Source organism: Limulus polyphemus, unplaced genomic scaffold, assembly GCF_000517525.1.
Source record: "Limulus polyphemus unplaced genomic scaffold, Limulus_polyphemus-2.1.2 Scaffold81, whole genome shotgun sequence".
Lineage (NCBI taxonomy): Eukaryota > Metazoa > Arthropoda > Merostomata > Xiphosura > Limulidae > Limulus > Limulus polyphemus.
Window position 1 is genome coordinate 738,681 of NW_013665691.1, and position 22,008 is coordinate 760,688.

At 32.8% G+C, this 22,008-nt stretch overlaps 1 protein-coding gene across 4 annotated transcripts in view; it reads left to right on the plus strand.

Annotated features, from left to right (window-relative positions):
* The window catches only part of LOC106467559 (CUGBP Elav-like family member 4), a 477,292-nt gene that overhangs the window by 311,555 nt on the left and 143,729 nt on the right, over nucleotides 1-22,008 (plus strand). Inside the window, exon 1 of one of the 4 annotated variants that reach the window (XM_013927923.2) lies at nucleotides 7,992-8,123. The exons of the other annotated variants lie outside the window; for them this stretch is intronic. Coding sequence (XP_013783377.2) covers nucleotides 8,094-8,123 — 30 coding nt within the window. The 5' untranslated portion in view covers nucleotides 7,992-8,093. Of the gene's footprint in view, nucleotides 1-7,991; nucleotides 8,124-22,008 lie in introns of those variants that run through there. 4 annotated transcript variants of the gene reach the window in all.

Genomic DNA, 22,008 nt, shown 5'->3' on the forward strand with positions numbered 1-22,008 from the left:
CCAAACATGCTGCCCTTTCAGCCTGGGGGCGTTATAATGTGACGGTCAATCCCACTATTCGTTGGTAAAAGAGTAGCCCAAGAGTTGGCGGTGGGTGGTGATGACTAGCTGCCTTCCCTCTAGTCTTACACTGCTAAATTAGGGACGGCTAGCGCAGATAGCCCTCGTGTAGCTTTGCGCGAAATTCCAAAACAAACAAACAAGCCTTTGTTATCGTATTATTTGGTTGTCCTGTTTTTATGGTTGGTTCTTTTATGACGTAGTTATCTTACTTCGTTGTTTGGTTTGTCTGCTTGTTTAATTTTCCTGTTTGTCTGGCTGGTTCGCTTACAGCTTGACCATGTTGTTTTTCTAATTGTTTCTTTAACTGTTTCGTTGTCCTGTTTTCCTGAAAGGTTCTTTTATAATCTAGCCATTTTTGTATTGCTTGTTGGTTCTCCTATTTTTCCCGACTGATTGTTACATAATCTGGTCACCTTTCTATTGTTGGTTGGTTCTTCTACAGTGTAGTTGTCCTGTTTTTATCGCTTGTTTTTTTATACCCCGATCATTTTGCTTCGCTTGATTCTTGCTTCTACAATTTGCTAATCTGCTTATTTCGAGTTATTTCCTTTCCTACCTGATTATTTCCGAAACATCTGATTATTTTGTTTTAATGATTTTACTTATTTACTTATAAACTTTGCAAATACGTATTGTTTATATTATGATTTTTAAAATGCAATAACTTTGGAAGTCTTTGTAAGTGAACGTTTGACTCGAATCATTCCGATGACAACGTTATTTTTTTTTCTATATTTAATAGTTCGCCTTCCTAAATTTTGCGAGATCTCGACAGAGCTTGTTCTAGGATGTATGAGAAGTATTGAACGTCAGGTCGGCTAATCATTCCTGGTTTAATTTGTGTAGGCAGCTAGCGATGCTAGGCTGCCTTTGCTGTTGACGATGATGGACATGACATTATTAAACACGCCTAACTGCAGGTTATTAAACACATGTGGCGAGAACAATGGGTCTCGACAAATGCATTATTAAGAATCTGACTGGCGTTTACGCCACAGCTAAGATGTTACTACACATACACAACACACACACATGTATGTAAATGCAGTGTATAAACATACTTTAATACTGTAAAAGTCTGTTTAAGAATATCTCTTGTCATGTATAAGATTTTTTTCAACAAATTTCACAAATTATTTAGTGATTTATATAGCTATGATACAGTTGAATTACCGTTAAGAATGCCTTGCTACAAGTCGTTCCGAAGTAAAAAGAGGAACAATTCTAATTTGCCTTCCATGCCCTTACTTAAAGCCATATTGCTTTAGTATAGTGATACACGGCGATTGTAAGTAAGGAGAGGAAGATACCCAAAATAATGTTAAGGCTAAAGGTTCTAAATCACAACCAAATGTAACAGAGTAGCTTATAATAGTTACACTTCGGTAACTTAATTAAAATGAAGTCAACTACAAGTTGAACTTGTTGAACTGCTTGTTAAGAATAGTCTAAGTCAGTTGTAGAGTTTTAACGTTTACCTCATATTCTAGACTACAGTTGGAACTGGTAGGTCCAATGTAAGTCAACTGTTGAACTTAAACGTATCTTCCTAAACATCTTAAACGTCCTCCTAAACATTTACTTGAAATGCTAGAACTACAGCTGGAACTTGCTGATCCAACTGTTAATAACAGTTTAAACCAATTGTAGAGCTTTAACATGTCCTCCTAAATATTCACTTGAATTGCTAGGACTATTATTACTTACTTGTCGATCTAACCTTTTCTGTGAAAGAGTGTTTTTACAAACACATGAAAACGAATCCTGCCTTTTGTGTCTGTGTCTATGTTAATTTTAAGCTTTATTTTTAAAGTAATTCCTTTTTTGAAACAAAAGAGTGATAAGCGGATTAACTTGGCTTGTTATTACTGACAGAATCATTTAAAATCTTGTTTTAAATTCAAGAAATATTTAGCGAAATCATTATATTTTTCTGTTTAGTTTCAGCAACGTTTCTACCACTCTTCTCAACAACTGTTTCAAGGTATCTTTAGTGTTTGCAGTCACTTAACGGAGTGTGACGTATTCCCAATAATATTCCATATATATACTCAATGGGATTGAAGTTATCATCTATTTGGCTAAGTCAGAGCCAATTGCACTCGCATATAGCAGCACAAAGGGTCGTTAAGGATATAGACACTCTCACAATTGGTGCCATTATGCAGGGTGTAGAAGTTGGCACATTTACCAATATTTATTACAACTCACACCTTACTTCCACCCAACCACATGGTTCACGTTCCTGTATGGAAACAGGAGATCTGGTTTCAGATTCTTTCCAAATAAGTATGAGCTTGTTTTATAACTGCATGGTGAAGCACTGCTCTTGTGCAAAGAAATATTGCTCATAATTCTCTTAGTCACGTGTTCTTGCAATCATTCTAGGCGAGCCATTTTTTCTTCTTTTTTGTCTTACTAAGAAAAAAATTGCATTTTATTGGAAGTCTGGCATACATGTTGGCCTTGTGGTGTTTGTTTCTAACTATTTGTACACTGAAAGTTGTGACTGGTATTTACAATTGCGACAAACCAGAAACAACAGATTGCAATCGCCTACTTGTGTTTCAGGTGATGGTCTGCCTTACCCAGGTGTCAGAACAATCGTACTATTGGATTGAAAACAGTTTTACATTCTGCTATCGACACTTGGAGTCAATTCGCAACAGCATATTGTGATGGGCTAGCTTTTATTTACCTAGAAGATCTATATGTGAGTAAAGAATCCAATTGTCTTTGCTGATTCTTAGCTATGAATTATGACTAATGTGGAGTACTCTGAATTCTGAGATTCACTTGAAAATGTTAAATGTTAAACTAAATGCATCTTCGGTTTCAATGAACTGAAGGGGGTAACTGACACATTAATTTCCTCGATAGGTGGCCGAAGGCTGCCTGGAGAAGTTATCATCTGTTTTAACAACTCACACCACTACACAGTAGTGTGTTGTCTGTCAATCAGTCAGTATGTACTAAAATGACTTCACATAAGGGACGCTTAACGTTGCAATCTGTACTGTCGTGATGTCAGTAAAACATGTGCATGCCATGAATAACAAGAAGAATTATGCACTCTGTAAGCTACAACATAGCATGACATATGAACTTCAAAAACAAGAAATAAAAATATTTGTCACCCTTAATTTTAGTTTAATTTACTCTTGAAACAGAACACTTTCGGGGACTCTGCAGAATTACATCTAGTTTGTAACAGTATTTTTTCCTTGTCTTGCTTAAAATACTACATATTCCAATAAACTGTTTAGCGCAATGTATTTCAGGTGTGTGCGTTGTAAACAAGGGTTCTAATCCAGGTCAGTATCAAGATATGTTAATTATACTTATATCTTTCGGTTACTGATTCAGTATCAACTAAATATGATCTAACTGCGATATAAGTTAATTCGTTAATTTTATCATGTTAAATAGTATTGTGGTTCGAACCTTGGATCTTTTAATCTCCAGCCCTGCATGCTAACCACAAGACTACGCCTAACTTCAAATTTGATTATAAAGTGATGCAATGAGTTCAGTAAAAATTCGCATGTGATTCAGCAAAATAGCTTTAAATTCAATTAACTGATCACCTGGTTTGTATTGATTATATACGTGGAATTTCTTAAAAACATAAGCCAGTATTTATTTTGGACTTCAAATATTATAGAAAAAAATATTTAGCTATCTAAGCCGTTTTCAGGTACTTTAAACAACCGCCATTCAAATCCTAGCAAGTGAAATGTAGTTTACATGTACCACATGAATATTATGATAATTAAGATAAATTGATTTTACGAATTTCATTTTCCTATGTCAATTGTTGGATTTATCCTCATATAAATTTTGATACTTAATATTAGGAAATGTTTTTCTTTTGACTTACGGAGTTTGTAGCTATCACGGTGGTTGACGGTAAGTCTGTGAGCTTATAACGCTATAAATTGGGTTTCGATATCCACCGTGGGCAGAGAACAAATATGTAGCTTTGTGTTTTACAACAAACAAACAACCATAGTTTAAGACCTGGCATGGCCTGGTAATTACGGTAGTCGACATTCAATCTTTTAGTCGCGGGTTGCAACCTTTCTCACAAACATTCTTGCCCTTTCAGTCGTGGGTGAGTTATAATGTGATGGTCAATCCCACTATTCCTCGGTAAAGACTAATCCAAGGGTTGGCGGTGGGTGATGCTGACTAGTTGCTTTCCCTCTAGTTTATCGTTTCTAAATTTGGGACAGCTCGTGCAGCTAGCCCTCGAGTGGCTGTGAGCAAAATTCACATACATTAAACAAAAATCCACTTTTTATGTTCAAAGTTTAGACTAAACTTTCTCGTAACATATCTTAGCAAGTCAGAAAGTGATAAAACTGAAATATATCCATTTTTGCTATTGAAATCAATATGTAATATTTTCGTGAGATTAAATTATATTAACTGGAGTTAACCAACAGAAATCCACAAATATTCATTACTCTTCTATAATAATTTATATTTTACCATGACTGTCTGAAAACACCCAAGTATTTGAGTATCATTAATTTTACTACGCAATATCTAGCTTGACAGGAAGGATAAGGAGTTAATTGCATTCTTTATATCATTACCATATATATCAGTATCATTACCCTCCACCAACAACGCTTAAAGTATCATATATATATATATATTATACTTTAGCCGTTGTTAGTTTAGGGTAATGATACTGTCATATATATATATATATGTATCATATCTTAATTTATTAATGGCACTGACTTGTAAATGATACTTTAAAAACTGCTGTTGATGAGGAAATGCCAAATTCTTATGTATACTGCACATGAACTTCTGTTGAAAACGCCTGACTTTGTCTTATGTTTCATATCCTAAAGGTTTGTGGTGGAGGCAATGGTGGTGCCTAAATTTACTTAATTGTGCTGTTTAGTATTTTGGTTTGATAATATCAGTTTTATATAAATTGTACACTAATTTCACTTTATGTCTTAAGATCTTCTGGTGTGTAAATGTTTTAATATCATCTGGCTTACCATTCAAAATACTTTGTAAATATGCACGACTAGTCCACATTTTGGTGTTCGCTGGTTGAACTATGACGATACTGTGTAAATAACTAGTCCACCTTTTAATATCAATCGATTAACTAGTTCGCTGCTTGATATTTGCTTATTTAACTACTATGATACTCAGTAAATAACCATTCCTTTTCATATTTAACTACCAAAATACTAGGCAAATGTCTAGTCCACTTCTAGTTACCTTGTTAATGTATCGTTCACGATACACGGTAATTAGCTGGTTCTTACCATGTTGTCACCTACCTTTAATAAATGTTTGAAAAATATACCTAGTTATTTGAATAATAAGAATAACCCCTGGTGACGTTATGTAGAATAAAATCCTAAATCCCCTGGCTATATAAATATTTATTATTCATAGACTTAAGCTGTCGAAATGGGGAGAGTATATTAAATGGAAATATAAAAGCATCAGTAATAAAAAAAATAGAATGCTACTTCAAAGTAGGTTTCTATATTTTGAATTTTTATACACACGTGTCTTTACTTTGTTTTGTCTTTATCCGTTTATTCTCTTACTACTTAGGTATCACATTTCCAAGAGGCTTTGTTATGTATGCGAACTACAAGATGCTTTGATATGTATAATAACTACAATCTCACACAGAGTTATTTGCTGTTGCCGAGTTTTTATAGATTTAACTAAACATTCTAATATGCGTATTTTGTTCTTTCACATATTCTTCATTTTAAGCATTTATATTTCTTGTGAATCTTATGATTTGATATTTTTATGCTTCCTATAGAAAGCTAACCAGAGAAGTGCATTAAAATTTATTTATCACTACCTGCCACCCTTATTACTCTCCAGCGCCATATTTTTGTAGCCTTAGCGCCACTCTTAACAGTTGTAATTACAATTTTTTTAGAAGCTAGACTTAACGCCATATTTTTGTAGCCTTAGCGGCACTCTTAACAGTTGTAGTTACATTTTTTTAGAAGCTAGACTTAACGCCATATTTGATTTCTTTTATTGAATTACCACTGAGATATTCCCAATCAAAATGTTATGACATCCATAACAAATTGTTCGAACGTCAAGATTTCTTTTTTTAAGTTGAGCGATCATCTTCATTTTTCAGCTCAGTTAATCAGTGATATTTTCTATTAAATCAAAAACGCCCTGTGATATTGTCCACTGAATAAACAATACTTTGTGATATTTTGCCGAGTTCACAATAAGTGTTAGAAACAATATTAGTTTAGATATTTCTTAAGATTAGTGGTGCTTTGTATAATTTTAATTCAATTAAATCAAAGATTTGTATTAATGTTGAATAGATATGTCTTTTTTTAAAGTTCTTATCTGGATATAATCCAACATTAAGCGTGACGCTATTGAATAATTCAAACTGTTGAAAATGGATTATATTAAGGACGTTTATTTAATATAATTTTTGGGAATTTTTCAAAGTTGCTGTGAGTTTGTAGTTTTCACATAATGATATTCTGAATGAATGCAATTCCTTAACATTGTTTTACTGGTTTAATTACGTGTTGACCGAAGAAAACACTTTTACAGGGATGAGTGTATGTATTGGTAGTTTTATTAGAGTTAGGTAAGTGTAAGCTATTTGGCCTGACATGTTTTGGTAGGAAGGCCACTCGACTCGATATCTCTAGTCCCCGCTACTGAACATTCTCGCCATTTGGAGTTGATTTCAGGGTAAAAATTCTGGGTTAATACAAAATACCCGAATGCTTACCCCAAAACAAGATGGGATTAAGTTCGAATTAGCAAAAAGTAAGTAGTTTAAATATATCTCTTACTTTTCTTTTAAATAAAACTATTTTATGGTCCTTATCTAAGTAATTATATGTTTTCTATTCTAATAATAACTTATGATTCGAATCCAAATGCATGAAATTTTCTTGTTTAGGAGACAGTTTAGTCAGAATAGGCTGAATTTAACTGGAGGCCCCCGATGGTTCAACGGTAAATCTGATGGTTATGACACTAAAAATCGGTGACCAGAACAGAGCCAGCTCATTTTGTAGCTTTGTGCTTAGCAACAAACAAGCAAAACTTGATTGGAGACTTTTATGGATTACATCTGCCAAAAGAACGAAGTTTTGAGCTATTAGAAGAAGTATTCAATGAACTCAAATAGATTTTCTTTTTCTTATCTTGTTTCTTTTTCAGTGTTTATTATATCGGCCCTTTTAATAAATATGCACATATAGGGAGTTCTTTTATATTCATACTTAACATGATTTGCCCACCTTTTAAATGAAAAGAGGACTGACTTAATTGAAATGCATAAACCAATGAAATGTATTCCAGAAGATGTCACAGTGTCACACTGTTTCATACACTGAACTGACAGTACTGGATTTGTTTCTGTGGCACTATTTATTTTGATACAATCTTCTAGAATGTTTGTGATTCCATTTTTAACGTGTTTCGCTAATGACAAACTTCTTCATTTGTGTTTGTAGTGATTCTAATCAAATAATTAATTTTTAAACAATGTTTTAAAAAGTATCAGTAGATGGCGTTTTTCTCACTAAACTTGTTCAACTGCTTTATGAGTCGATCTGTTTTATTCAAATATCATTTCCAAGTATTACTCAAACCTCTGTTTTTGGCGAAATTTGGTTAAGTTAATACCTAGGGTGTTAAGAATATTTAAGCTATTTGTTTTAATGGGAATACCACATGGATCTCGAATCCCTTAACTCCAAAAAATCACACATCATGGCGCTTTAAAACCTGTCATTCATCATCAACGTGTATAAAACAACGTAGCTAGCTACTGGTTCTAAGATTCGGTTACTATGGCAACTAGAGTCACGTGGGTGTGAGGGCGGAGAACCCAGATTACAGGCTACAGAATGTGATTGTGGGTAGTTTGATTCCGAATACCTCGGACGCAAGTTACGTGGCTGTTAGTCGTTGTAACTCACCCTAATTCTGCTACTGTGGAAAAGTAACAACATCGGCCTTTTTTGCGTGACATGGCTCTTATTCTACCTGCGAAGCCTTGCGTAAGTTACTTTTATCACAAATTTATTTCCTTTAAGCTTGCGGTCTACTTTATCTGAAAAAAAGTAAACATAGGAAAAATTTCCATTAAAATTATTATTATCAAAACGAAAGGCGTCTTAGTTGACGAATGAGTAGGAAACGGTTCTAAACTGTATACATTAGTTACTCAATACACACAGCTACAACATAATAATACATTAAAATAACCTAATGTGAAGTGTATATACCTCGACACTCTCACGACTAACATTCTTAGAGTTGATGGGAGTAGAATCTACATATTAGGTGTATTATCCTACTTCATAGTTAAGGTACCCTTAATTACCTTTCTTAAGTAACTGGATGCTTTTGAGCAGGAAGTATATAATACAATATCATTCTTATCAAAAATTGTACGTTTGTGCCAAAGAAAAGTATTTTTCTGAATTGCATACGCACAATAGAGCATACGTACTTTAACACTATAAGGAAGTGCTTAGTATAATAGTGTACTTATAATAGACAATACGTATTTTAATGCTGTATCAAATTATTTAGGTCAAGTGTATACTTATAACTAACCATATGCATTTTACTGCTATAAAGATTTATTTATTACAGTATTATACTTACAACTAACCATATGCACTTTACTGCTATAAAGATTTATTTATTACAGTATTATACTTACAACTAACCATATGCATTTTACTGCTATAAATATTTATTTATTACAGTATTACACTTACAACTAACCATATGCACTTTACTGCTATAAAGATTTATTTATTACAGTATTATACTTACAACTAACCATATGCACTTTATTGCTATAAAGATTTATTTATTACAGTATTATACTTACAACTAACCATATGCACTTTATTGCTATAAAGATTTATTTATTACAGTATTATACTTACAACTAACCATATGCACTTTATTGCTATAAAGATTTATTTATTACAGTATTATACTTACAACCAACCATCTGCTTTGGTGGAATACAAGGTATTTCGCAAAAAAAAGGTTAGCAGCAAAACACTGTACATACTTTGGTGGCATGTGAGAGATGTTTAACACAACAGTACACCTGTTTGTACCATACGTACTTTAATACTTTGAAAGGTGTACAGTATTATGTTAAATATTTACCTAATAGTAATATACTAGAAACTTTTGGTGATGTAGTATATATACCTCAAACGTCATTTAATGTTATCGACTATATTTAGAACACTAGTATACCAAGAACCATATCTAACGAAATGCCTTATTAAGTATTTAGTATCAAATCCAATAGAAACTTAGTGCTAATGAACCATATCTAACAAAATGTCTTATTACGTTTAGCATAGAAACTTCGTGCTAAATAATCATATCTAACTTAGTGCCCTATTATGTATTAATACCAAAGCCTATAGAAACATAATGCTAAAGAAAACCATACCTAACAAAATGTCTTTTTATGTATTTAGTACCAAAGCCTGTATAAACTTAGTGCTAAAGAAGATGTTTATCATGTATTTAGTACCAAAGCCCATAGAAACTTAGTTCTAAAGGAGATGTTCATTGTGTATTTAGTACCAAAGCCAATAGAAACTTAGTTCCAAAGGAGATGTTCATTGTGTATTTAGTACCAAAGCCAATAGAAACTTAGTTCCAAAGGAGATGTTTATTGTGTATTTAGTACCAAAGCCCATAGAAACTTAGTTCTAAAGGAAATGTTTATTGTGTATTTAGTACCAAAACCCATAGAAACTTAGATGTTTATTATGTATTTAGAAATAACTCACATAGAAACTTAGAGCTAAAGAACCATATCTAACAAAATGACTTTCATGTATTTAGTACCAAAGCCTATATAAATTTAGTGCTAAAGGATATGTTCATTACTTATTTAATACTAAAACCTATATGAATTTAGTGCTAAAGAAGACATTTAATACACCAACAAATGCCATGTATATTGAAGTAGAATGATAAGAATTTAATACAATAAAGTATCTTATCTGCCAAATACAGTATTTTAATGTTTAGATGTCATATGTTTAAGCGCATTTAGAAGAATGCAGTACAATGATGTATCTACTCTAAAATATTCGTACTTAAGTAACATAAGAAATATTTAGTATTCTTATGAACCTATAGGCACTTAATTCTTACAAGGGCTTGTTAGTTCCATACTATAAGATTCAAATACCATGCGTATTTTAAATGTATATTAAATGTTTAGCACATAAATTTAACTATCCAAAGGAAAGTATTAGCAGTAGTGTAGATTTTAGTATTTATTTTCGTAAACCATGCGTACTTTAGCGGTGCACGAAGCATTTAGCACAAACAAAATACTTTAATTATATAAAAAATTAGAAATATCCACTGGAAACGACTTAATAACGCGTGGTTTCACCGTTGTCTTTTAGAACTTCACGTTATTATTTGTTAGTTTGTAGTTAAGCACAAAGATGCACAATAACAATAGGTTATCTGTGCTGTGCCCACCACGGGTATCTAAACCCGGTTTTTAGCGTTATGAGCCATTAGACTTACGGCTCAGCCACTGGGGAGTTCATGTCTTTATAGTGGACATCTGCAAATCCTTGAAAAGTGTACTGAGGAATTAGGTTCCGTTCCTCGAAGATACAACTTCACATAAGCACGGCGGTCTCGTTCACTCATGATGATCTTCCAATCACTCTTCATTTTCCTGAAGAGACTTATTGGATAATACTCGTGTTGTAATAACCTTTAATATTGCTCCTCTTGCAAACTCAGAAGTTCAGCAATTTGAGTCACTAATCTTACAATCCGTCCTCTATGAAAGCCAGTTAAATCCCACTTCGTTTCATATTGCTGAAACTACTAGGATGGAACTTACAAGCTTACGTATGTTTAAATATTACAAATCACCTGTCTAAAACGTCATTAGAATAACAAATGAATCAGTCAACTGAGGATCTAGTTAATTCAGCTTCTGGCCACATCTTTAATCAGGTGCTTCTTTTTTTCTTCCCCCTACCCTTTTCCTTTTTACTTCTAAAAAATACACCTAACAAATGTCATACGCGTTGCAGTAGTATGAAGTATTCAGTACAATGCTATGCCTGAAAAACGTCATACTTACTTTACTTCTACAGGAGATACTTAGTACAATATAAATCTAACAATTTTCCTACGAATTATAGTGGTATGAAGTACAATAGTATACCTTACAAACGTCATACTTGTACTGATTATACTATACCTAGAAGGTTATGTCTACTTTAATTTTCTAAGTTATTTACCATTGGAAAGGCCATTCTCAATTATCATATGTATTTTATCTGTATATATATATATATATATATATATAATCTATTTAGTAAAGTGAAATAACTGCCAAATATCAAACGTTATTTTGTTTGTGGTTAAGCTATCTGCTCTCTGCCCACTTCGGGTATCGAAACTCGGTTTTTAGCGTTATAAACCTTCAGATTTATCGGTGAGTCCCAAGACGACATCATCAAACGTGTTTTAGTGCAATGGTACATTTGCTTTAAGCGTATATTAAGCAAACAAATAAAAAACTTCTGTTGTGGTGTAGTAAAATATATGTATATTTTACAACAGATACTCACTAAATAATATATATTTTTGTGCAGTAAAATTTTATCGGTGAGATACTATATCTTTCACACGCCTCACTTACTGATATGAAAATAAACAATATTATTTATCTCAAACTTATTATGTTCGTTAAAACTATAGGATTTAATTATTGAAAGAGCATACTATATTGTTATTGTCATTAATATATCGTAATCACCAAACACTTTGTTGTTACGATCCCTAAAAGCTACGTTCTTGTTTGTTGTATAGCATATTCATTGATAATTATCTGACACAACTGTTGTAATTTTGACCGATATGTATTCATTATTGATGCAACGATTTGATTATATAAACATTGATAACAGGAAGATAATTTTTAGAACGTTGATAACGCTATATTAATGAAGTACGCTATAAAGAACTTTGAGAAATAGGTCGATTAGATCATGTAAGGGTCACATACATCAGACGTTAAGAGATTTAGAGCTCAGAGACAGTTGAACAAGTTGTTAGACAGTTTGGCTTTAGTGTTCATGTAACGTGTAGACTTAGAGTCCAAATTAAATTCAACCGGTATAACTCTAAAGGGTAGTTTATTCCAGTTTAGATTCTAAATTAGTTTAAATCATCATTATCTTGACAACATGCAAGGATCTGTGTGAAATCTCTACAACTTGTTTAGATTTGAAATTCACTACAAGCCAGATGCAAAAATTAATCACGTTTATTCTTTGTGGGAAATCATCACATTTATATTTGTCAGCAAGTTTGTCCTTCATTAATCGTTCCAAATGTAATCCAGTTAAAATCACTGTAATTGGTAATACTTACCTATACCCGGAATACTGGAGAATGTTGAAGTGTATTTTCCAAATATGTTACTGTGAATATTCGAACTATTGCATGGAAAATCATTTACGCTTTTTGGAAATGGTTATTACGTTAGGCATATCGTATTTTCTGCGGTGATCCATCAGAAGCGATATTTCCATGAGATCAGGCTTCCTACCATGTCGACATCCTCCACCTTCTGTGCAGCTTTCCATAAACCATATAATGTCTTAAACAGACTAAAGGCACTGAAATTCATTGGAGTTATATCGACGGAGTTGACAAGTATTTGACTGAATAGCATTGCTCTGATTCTAATTTATCCGTCCGTTTTTCCCACCTAAACATCCTTTGGTTTCGAGATAAGTCTAGAAGCTTGCGAATATTTGGCTAATGTTTATTATACTTCTAATAATTCCAGGAGTTGTTCCTAGCTTCACCACTAGGACATTTTACGTCTGCAGGCTCTCTTTCGTTACCAAAACTTTCACTTTGCGATTACATGCCTAATTTTTTTATTAGCGTTGAGTGTGATGTCGGAGAATACTGCTGTCCTAAGCACTCTGCCATGCGAATTTTTTTGTCTCTATAAAAAGTATGAATGTCCAGTTTTTCAGGATGTTGTGTTGTTCAGCTTTACATCGTTTAACAATATTGTTGTATGAATAGTTCTTTTCCGAAAGAGTAGTCACAGCTACTTGACGAAGTTCTGGAAACCAGGTTAGTGCAGTTTGATTTTATACATGGTAAACTTACACGTATTTCTCTAATCAATGAATGACCTTCTATGATAATTTATCATAACATTAATCCTTATTAACACCACTATAAGCATCGCACTACCATTTGTATTGATTAGCACCTTAGTATGCCTATTAATCACTACAAGACTTACCTTGACGCTGCTGTATGCTTTTAACACCTTAAGATATTTATCAATACTATTCGACGTGTTTTCGTTCGTTCTTATCTTCCACTGTAATGTATCTACTGAGTCTTATAAGTAGCCCTTTTCAACATATAAAGAAAACAAGTATCATAGCATGTGCTGCTGTATCTTTTAAAATAATATACTTGGTAAGTGCTGTTGTGTGCATCCTAGTACTTTTAAATCTCTTTAGTATCATTGTATAGATAAGTAGTGCTGAAGCAGGTAATTTCGCGATGTTTAATAACATCAAATTCGTACTTGCTGTACCTATTTTTCTTGTTCTTCTTCTTTTATTACTGTTATGGTTGAGAGCTGGAGAAAAGTAATTCTCGAGATAAACACAACAATATGCGATTAAAACAAATCGAAATTTCGAGAATCTAATATGCTAAAATCTCAAGTGTTTTAATGTTGTAAGCTAATAGATTTGGACACTTTAATATCGTGGCATCAGTTACTGTGTTAAGAAAAACACCTTTAAAAGTTTATTTCCGATATTCGCACAAAGTTACATAAGGACTGTTTCTAATTTTGAACTTAAATACTAGAGAGAAGGCAAGCTAGTCAATAGTAACCATCGTCAACTCTTGGGCTACTCTTATAGAATAGTGGGAATTGACCGCTACTTTTATTACGCGCCCACCACCCCAGAGTACCGTACGCAATTTTGCGACAACGGGACGCAAACCATAGATCCTAGGAATCAGAAAAAATTTGGGTTTTAAATGTTACAAGTGCCAATCAAAATCCAAGTAATCCAAGGGTATTTGTTGATCGCTATAAGTACTTTCTTTGGTTAAAATCTTATTCCTCAAGTTCACCATAAGATATTTTCTACAAGCTCAATTTGTACTGCCTGCCACTCGCTCAACAATGGATATGTCAGGTGTAGTGTAGTTGACATATTATTACACAATATTATTTGCTTTCACTAATATTTCATTAGAATTAGGTTAACTGGAAACAACATCGCTAACAAATCCAGCACCCTTCTCATCTCCCTTGCACTGTACTTTCTTACTGGAATCTTTGGTAAACTTTGTTTTGCTGCTAAGAACTATAGTTTTCGCGACACATCAATTACTTAATAATTCTTTCTTTCTCACTCATAACTACATTTTAGCAGTGGTTGTCTAATATTCCTGTCTTACTCAAATCTGTATGTATTTAACTTAATATCTACTAATTAACTCTTTCTCTCTCATACACAACTATACCACTTTCATGACACTGATTACTAACTAACGTTTTTGTCTTATCGCTGTTATACGTACTTCCTACGTGATCATGTAATTATTGGCTAACACTTTTTGTCTTACGCAGAAATACGCTCACCCACTGGCTAGTCCTCTTTGTCTCGGTCACATCTATATTTTCTTCCTACTACAGTGATTAATATCTAACTCTTTGTGTCTTATTTAATAATATACGTCCTTCCTGAACCAGTTTCTACTAGATAACTCTTTCTGTTTTACTCAGAACTATACACCTTCCTAACTAAATAATTACTGGCCAATTCTTTATGTTCTTCTCAGAACTATACCTCTTTTCTCACTAAAGTATTACTGGTTAACTCTTTTTGCTTTGTTCAGAACTATACACCTTCCTGACTAAATAATTATTGGCTAACTTATTCTTCTTTACTTAGAACTATTCCACCTTAATGACTACATGATTACTGGTTAACTCTTTCTGTTTTACTTTTAACTAACTTTCCTTATAACTTAATAAATCTGTCTTATTCAGACGTATACTTGCTTCTGGACTCAGTAATTACATGCTAAACCTTCTCGTGTCTTTCTCAAGCTTCACGTTATTTCTGACTCAGTGATTACAAGCTAACTCTTTTCTGTTTCAAACAGAATCATACTTCCTTCTTCGTTTAACAACTATGTGATTATTCTTTCTTTTGTACTTACAACTACATTACCTTTTTTTCATATACAAAATCAGTTAAACCCTTCTAATGTATCAGAAAAATACTTCTGTCTTGTTACTTTGTATACAGGATAGCTCATTCTTTCCTTTTTACAACTTTTACTTCGTTACTAGTTGTCATAATATTTTCTAGGTTTCTCGCTTCCTCCCTAGTAGCATCTGAGCTTAATACTTAAGAATCAATAATGAAGCTGTTGAACAAATCACAAAAAATATTCAATTTGTAATTCAGTCTTTGAAGTTGATACTCATGATATGCTCGTATTAGTAAATTAAAGGTGTTCTGAAAAGAAGATACTTTGTGATCAACCCAGAAAAGTGAAGCAAAAATAGGTTAAGTCTCTTGCCATCATATTCTTTACCGAGATATAAAAAAGAATCAGTTTTTCGGCACATTACGAGTTTTATATGACCATAAAATTGGTAAAACAAAGAACTGCATACCCGTTCTTCAATGACGAAGTGTACTAATTTAGTTCATATTGATTGTTGTGCATGTATTTCACAGTTAAATCAAAATAATGACAGAAAAAGTTGAATGACAATGCAATAGAATAAATGAAACTCTAACAAACGGAAATAAACTTTTTAAGCTACTACTGTTCTTTTGAAACAACGGAAAATAATGGTTTTAGATACTTGTTTTTTTTTCGTTTATTAAGTGAAAATTCCTTTCGCTAAACGGAATAAGAGTACCAGCTCAAAACTCAAACTCAGTTTTGTTGTTTTTTAATGAATCTCTTACAGAAATTATAAACTTGTTCATTTTGTGCTTACATATCTAAGTCATTAAACAATTATTTAGGAATGTATGTTAAATTAGAATGCAAATTCATCATACACCGTTTGCAAGTTTATTTTCAGTGTTACTTGCTAGAACAATTTCGCTGTTTTTGGCTATGTCGTGTTTCAGGAGCGTGAAACATTAGTGCAGACTGTTTTGCTCGTTATGTATTGATTTCCGCAAAATCTCCTCCTCTGCCATTGTATTTTTCACAGTGGAAACAACAGGCTGTAAACTATATAGCCATATTAAATTACGAAAGCTATTCTGGATATAGTCAGCCCTAATTGCACGCCTGCTGATCAAGAATGCATTATAAAGGATTTACTCCTTGTTCCTTGTACATGGCTTAAACAGTTTTTAGCAGTTATACCCCTTTCATTTGCTTTTACTTTGTACCGAACATAGAAAATAACCCGCCCTACTTGGTGCTGCCGGCGTTTGAGTAATTACGTCATTGCATGAACTTGTAGCTAGGCAACAAGTTGGTACGTGATACAACATAACGGAAACGAAGGAATAGGTTCAAATGATCCAGAGTGGACGCCCATCAGGTGGCTAACCGTTCAGATGAAATTAATTTTTTTGATATTGCTTTTTCGATATTGTGTTCGTGTCATTATCGTCTAAGAACCTTGTATCAGTTGGTTCCCGAACTTAATAAGCATGGAACTTAAATAATGTATTGGGTTTAATAAAATATAAAAAAATTCTAGCTGTATTACTATCAAAGATTTTAACATAGTAGTTTTCGAATCATTATTTAATAATTCGTACAGATCATACACACCAAAAAATGTTAGTTTTATAAATTATAGATTTATTATTGTAGTCTCTCTATTATATATCTTCATGTTCAATTATTTTGCAACAGAGATGGTCTTTATGAAATACTTTCAGCTGTTCTAAGCATTCACAAAAACTGCTTTCTTTATTGTAATAGACATGTTATATATTACACCTCTGATGCATTTTAAAAGAACGAAGCTTCATAGTTCTTGTGCAATTTTATAACTTTGAGAGCAGAGGATAGGTGGAGCTACTTATATAAGCAATTCGAAAATTATCATTTTACTACGTAAATATTTATTTATTTTTAAACAGTTGTCAAATGAGTATCATTATCAACTCACACCTTACGTACCACAACAAAAACTGTACCTTCTTGCTCAAATCGTCAGCTTATAATGTATATGGTTTTCAGCTAGTGCTACCTTTCTACATTGACAATTATAGGAAACTGAAATGTGTCCTACTGTTGTTACGTGGTACTTATAAGGCGTGCGCAATATATATTTATGTAGTGTACGCCGTCATGGTACTCTAGGGATCATTATTATTATATAAGTTATATATATATATATATATACACACACACACACACATACTGTATATCTTAAATGCTCTGCGCAACCCTTTGAACGGAAAATATACGTTGGCATTCAAGAAGGATTATTTTATTCCAGACAGGATAAGACTTTGATAGCTACGCAGGTGAAACATTTACTTCGCTTTTTTATTGCCTACCCAGTCAAGATATAATCCCGGCGAACCATACTGCACCGAGTAAATGTTCTACAAATGTGTTCTACGTAGGCTGAATATCAGCCAGTAGTATTGTAAATCTACACAGTATTGTTGACAGGTACATATATATATATTTATCCATCATTCATTCCTTCTAGAACAAAATCTCTTGGGTAAGGATTCGTCTTTCAGTGAGACAATTACCCTAAACATATAGCAAATGAGGCAAAAAAAAAAAAGAGACCGACGGATCACTCGTAACCATAGCATATCTGCCCAGTCCCGATATGAATATTATTATGGCTGTATGGAGTTATATATAAACCTAGAAGGTCAAACAGCGACCAAACAATTTGGCTGAATTGTTGGGAGAAATACAGGACATTTGAAATAATATTTGAAAATCATACACTGATAAACTTATGATAGCATAAAAACAAAGTGTGCTGCTCGGTTTAAAGAAAATACATTTACAACTTATTCGCTTTTATTTTGTATTTTATGTAATAACGACGAAAAAATGAAAAATAAAATAACATTTTCATTTCTGCACTGCTGCGAAAAGTTTCTCTTTAAACAACTCACATGTTGACTTTGTTTAGAATTTTTATGTCCATCCCAGATAATAGTTCCATTTTTTTGCTAAGAGCCTATCATCGTTTGAGAATTAAAATTTACTGATATGGTTGGCCTGGTGGTTAGAGAACTCGACTCGCAACCTGTCGGTCATGATTTCGATTTTCATCACCGAATATAGTGGCCATTTCAGTCGTGGGGACGTTATAATGCGATGGTCAATCCCACTATTCGTTTGGTAAAGAGAATCCCATTAGTTGGCGATAGGTGGTGTAGCTTTTCTTTCCTCTAATCTATCACTTAAAATTAAGAACGACTAGCGCAGATAGGCCTCGAGTAGCTTTGCACCAAATTTTTAAACAAAACTAATGTGTTTTTTTCTTATTGACTCTGTGGTTGCATGACCCAGTCCGGGAACAAAAAAAAACTAGCTTACTGGTTCGCCAGTTCTTGTGAATGATAGCAAAGTTAATTTAAATAAAATGATAATAAATAGATACAAATAAATAAACAGTGTTAAAGTAAAAAAGAAAATGAAATAAATAATGTTATGTTATTAATTGTTACTTGACATTTGATATATAAAAGACTTAAATAGAAATTGATAACAATTACAATGCACTTACTTATCTGATTTACACCGTAAATATACTATTGTGTGTGCATACCTGAGCATTTCCATGATTATTTCCAATGCTGTATATATGTATATACTTGTATCCTTGATCAGTGAGATTGGAAAATAGGTATGTGTTTTATTTGCACCTTTCTGATAAGCTAATTAATGGAAGTAAGCTAAATTTGGTGAACTCTTTGAGTTACGCCCAGTGACAAATCTGTAATTTGTTGCGCATGGGAGTCAATCAGTTATCCAGACAACGGTAAATAATGATATTAGTAAATGATTATAGGAATGTCAGTTCGTACAAATTACATTTGTTACATTATCTTGATTTCTACAGTTAGGTAGATGCGCTATACTCCACACCTCCTCTACCCTTGTTGATCCTATGTTGTCTTGCAATTTCGAAAACAAGTAGCTGTGAAAAAGTTGATATTCTTCGCAACTGTATTTCTATGCTGATCATAGTACAGATTGAAACCTGATATCGGCTGAGTAATTTTGCAGTTGACAACATTGTAATCTGAAAGTCACATGTGTGCTAAAACTAACTGGAAAAACAATTTCAAGCTTCACTTTGCAGTGAATATGACATATTTGTATAACTAAGAATAACTCAGAGCTCACACAGTATCTCCAGATACAAATTTGTCTTAAGTGGTGTTTTCTATCGTCCAAGTATTTAGAGTTATGAGAATTGATATTGCTAATAACTAAAGTTCTCACATGATTGATGTGTGATTTTGTTATCTTTTGTATATAGACGGATATATTTTAATGTTACAGTACTGTAATGAAAAAATAAAGAGTCAAAATCCACTCTTCTAGTAATATGAGAAAATTACAACCACCATTTGGTACTGAAATCCAAAACGTATTATGTTTGCACGTCTTTTCAACTTTATTCTTAGAATCGTGAACATTTTTTTCTTTTTCTTTTTTCCAGAAATTATCGTTCGTATTATAAAGGAGTTTCTTTTTTATGTTGTTAGTTTACTGTAATTCGATTCGAAGCTCAATTTAACGCCGAACAGGGTTCGTAGTTCTTCTGTAGCAGGTCTTTGTGTAGCCTGGTCCAGCATAAAGATAAACTCTGTTATTCCAATGTATATGTTGTCCAGTCTACCATGAAACAGACGTAGTCTATCGTGGGATGTGTTAGGATACTCGTCCTTCTATAAACATGAAGATTCTTCAGTGAAAAATGTTTCTTTGTTCAGTGACTTGAAGAGAGGAATACAAAGAACAGGGTTTTGAATTTTCATTCAACTATATCATAGACCAGGTGTGTGGAAAACTTATCATGTAGCTCAGTGGTTCAATAAGCTTAACCGAGTACATCTGCTGATGTTGCTTGTCTTCTCTTTCTGACTTGTTTCTTACATACTTATTCTGCCGTAAAAACACTTAAATCGCAAGGTTGGGCTCTTTCACATGTGTTTAATCTTCAATTGAAGAAAACAGCAAGCTTATGTTTATATATACCTTACAACCGTGGGTGAATGGGGGAGATCAAATTTATAAATTATCCACGTTTTATTGTCTTAAGAAGCCGCTATTCTTCATCTGTATATCTGCTGTCAGCATAATCAACCTGAAACAGGTTCAGACTTCATAGAAACATTTACGTTTATTCTAGCAGAAGATATAAATATAAAGCTGAATTTATTTTGAAAATTACAGTAAATATATATTCGATACTTCAAAATACGAACTTATAAAACTTGCATTCCAATTAACCCACAAGGGTTAGAAACTTTCAAAGTATTCTGAAGGTGTAAAATCTGTATTGATGTCACTGATATATAGTTAACCTGTGGAGAAACAGAGACAATTTGTATTAAAATTTTCTCCTTCTATATTCACCAATGTTATTCTTTTCTAAATGAAAAACGCTAAATATTATCATTTACTTCTTCCATAGTTCATACTTTACCGAATTTCATTATAGTTTAAACATATATTGATTAAATATGAGAGGTAGTGTAACAACATGAATTGCATACACAGAAGTGATAAAACTAAGTAGCGCTTTGAAAGGCAGTAAAATGTAAGGAAACTAGCAAGACGTGACAAATTGTATTGTTTACGCAGAGGTGATAACAGAACTAAGTAGCGCTTTGAAAGGCAGTAAAATTTAAGTAAAATAGCAAGACGTGACAACTTATAGTGTTTACACAGTGGCGATAACAAAACTAAGTAGCGCTTTGAAAGGTTGTAAAATGTAAGTAAACTAGCAAGACGTGACAACTTATAGTGTTTACACAGAGGTGATAACAAAACTAAGTAGCGCTTTGAAAGGTAGTAAGATGTAATTAAAATGGGTAGATGCAGACGCCTTTTGTTGCCATGGGTACTGTCATAATCTAAGAATTTATACTGAATTATAGCGGACTGTGTTTTTTCTTTTACAATAAAATTGTTTTTCACATATAACTTATTAAAAATGGACCTTTAAAATTTGCTTTTAAGACAAAATATGGATAATATTTGTGTTTAGTGGAATATCAAACTAATAAATATCAGACTCGAACTTTTCTAATTATTTCGATTGAATATAAATTAAAACACACACACTTCACATCCACTGTTGTGCTACCAAGCGGTCTAAACTAGTAAATTCGTGTTCCCCTAACTGTTTCCTAGTGTTTAAAGGGGATGTCGTAAAACCTGAGGATTAAACTAATAAATTCAAAAAATAGGAAGATGTTGTTTATATTATATATAAATACAGATATATAGATATACACACACACACACATATATATATATACACACACATACACACATATATATATATATACACACACTCACACATATATATATATATACACACATACACACACATACATATATATACACACACACACACACATATATATATACATACACATCACACATATATATATATATACATATACACACACATATATATATATATACACACACACACACACACACACACACACACATATATATACACACACACACACACTATATATATATATATATACACACACAACAACACTACATATATATACTACATACACACACACTACATATATATAACACACACCAGTACGAGACGACCGAAGACCAACG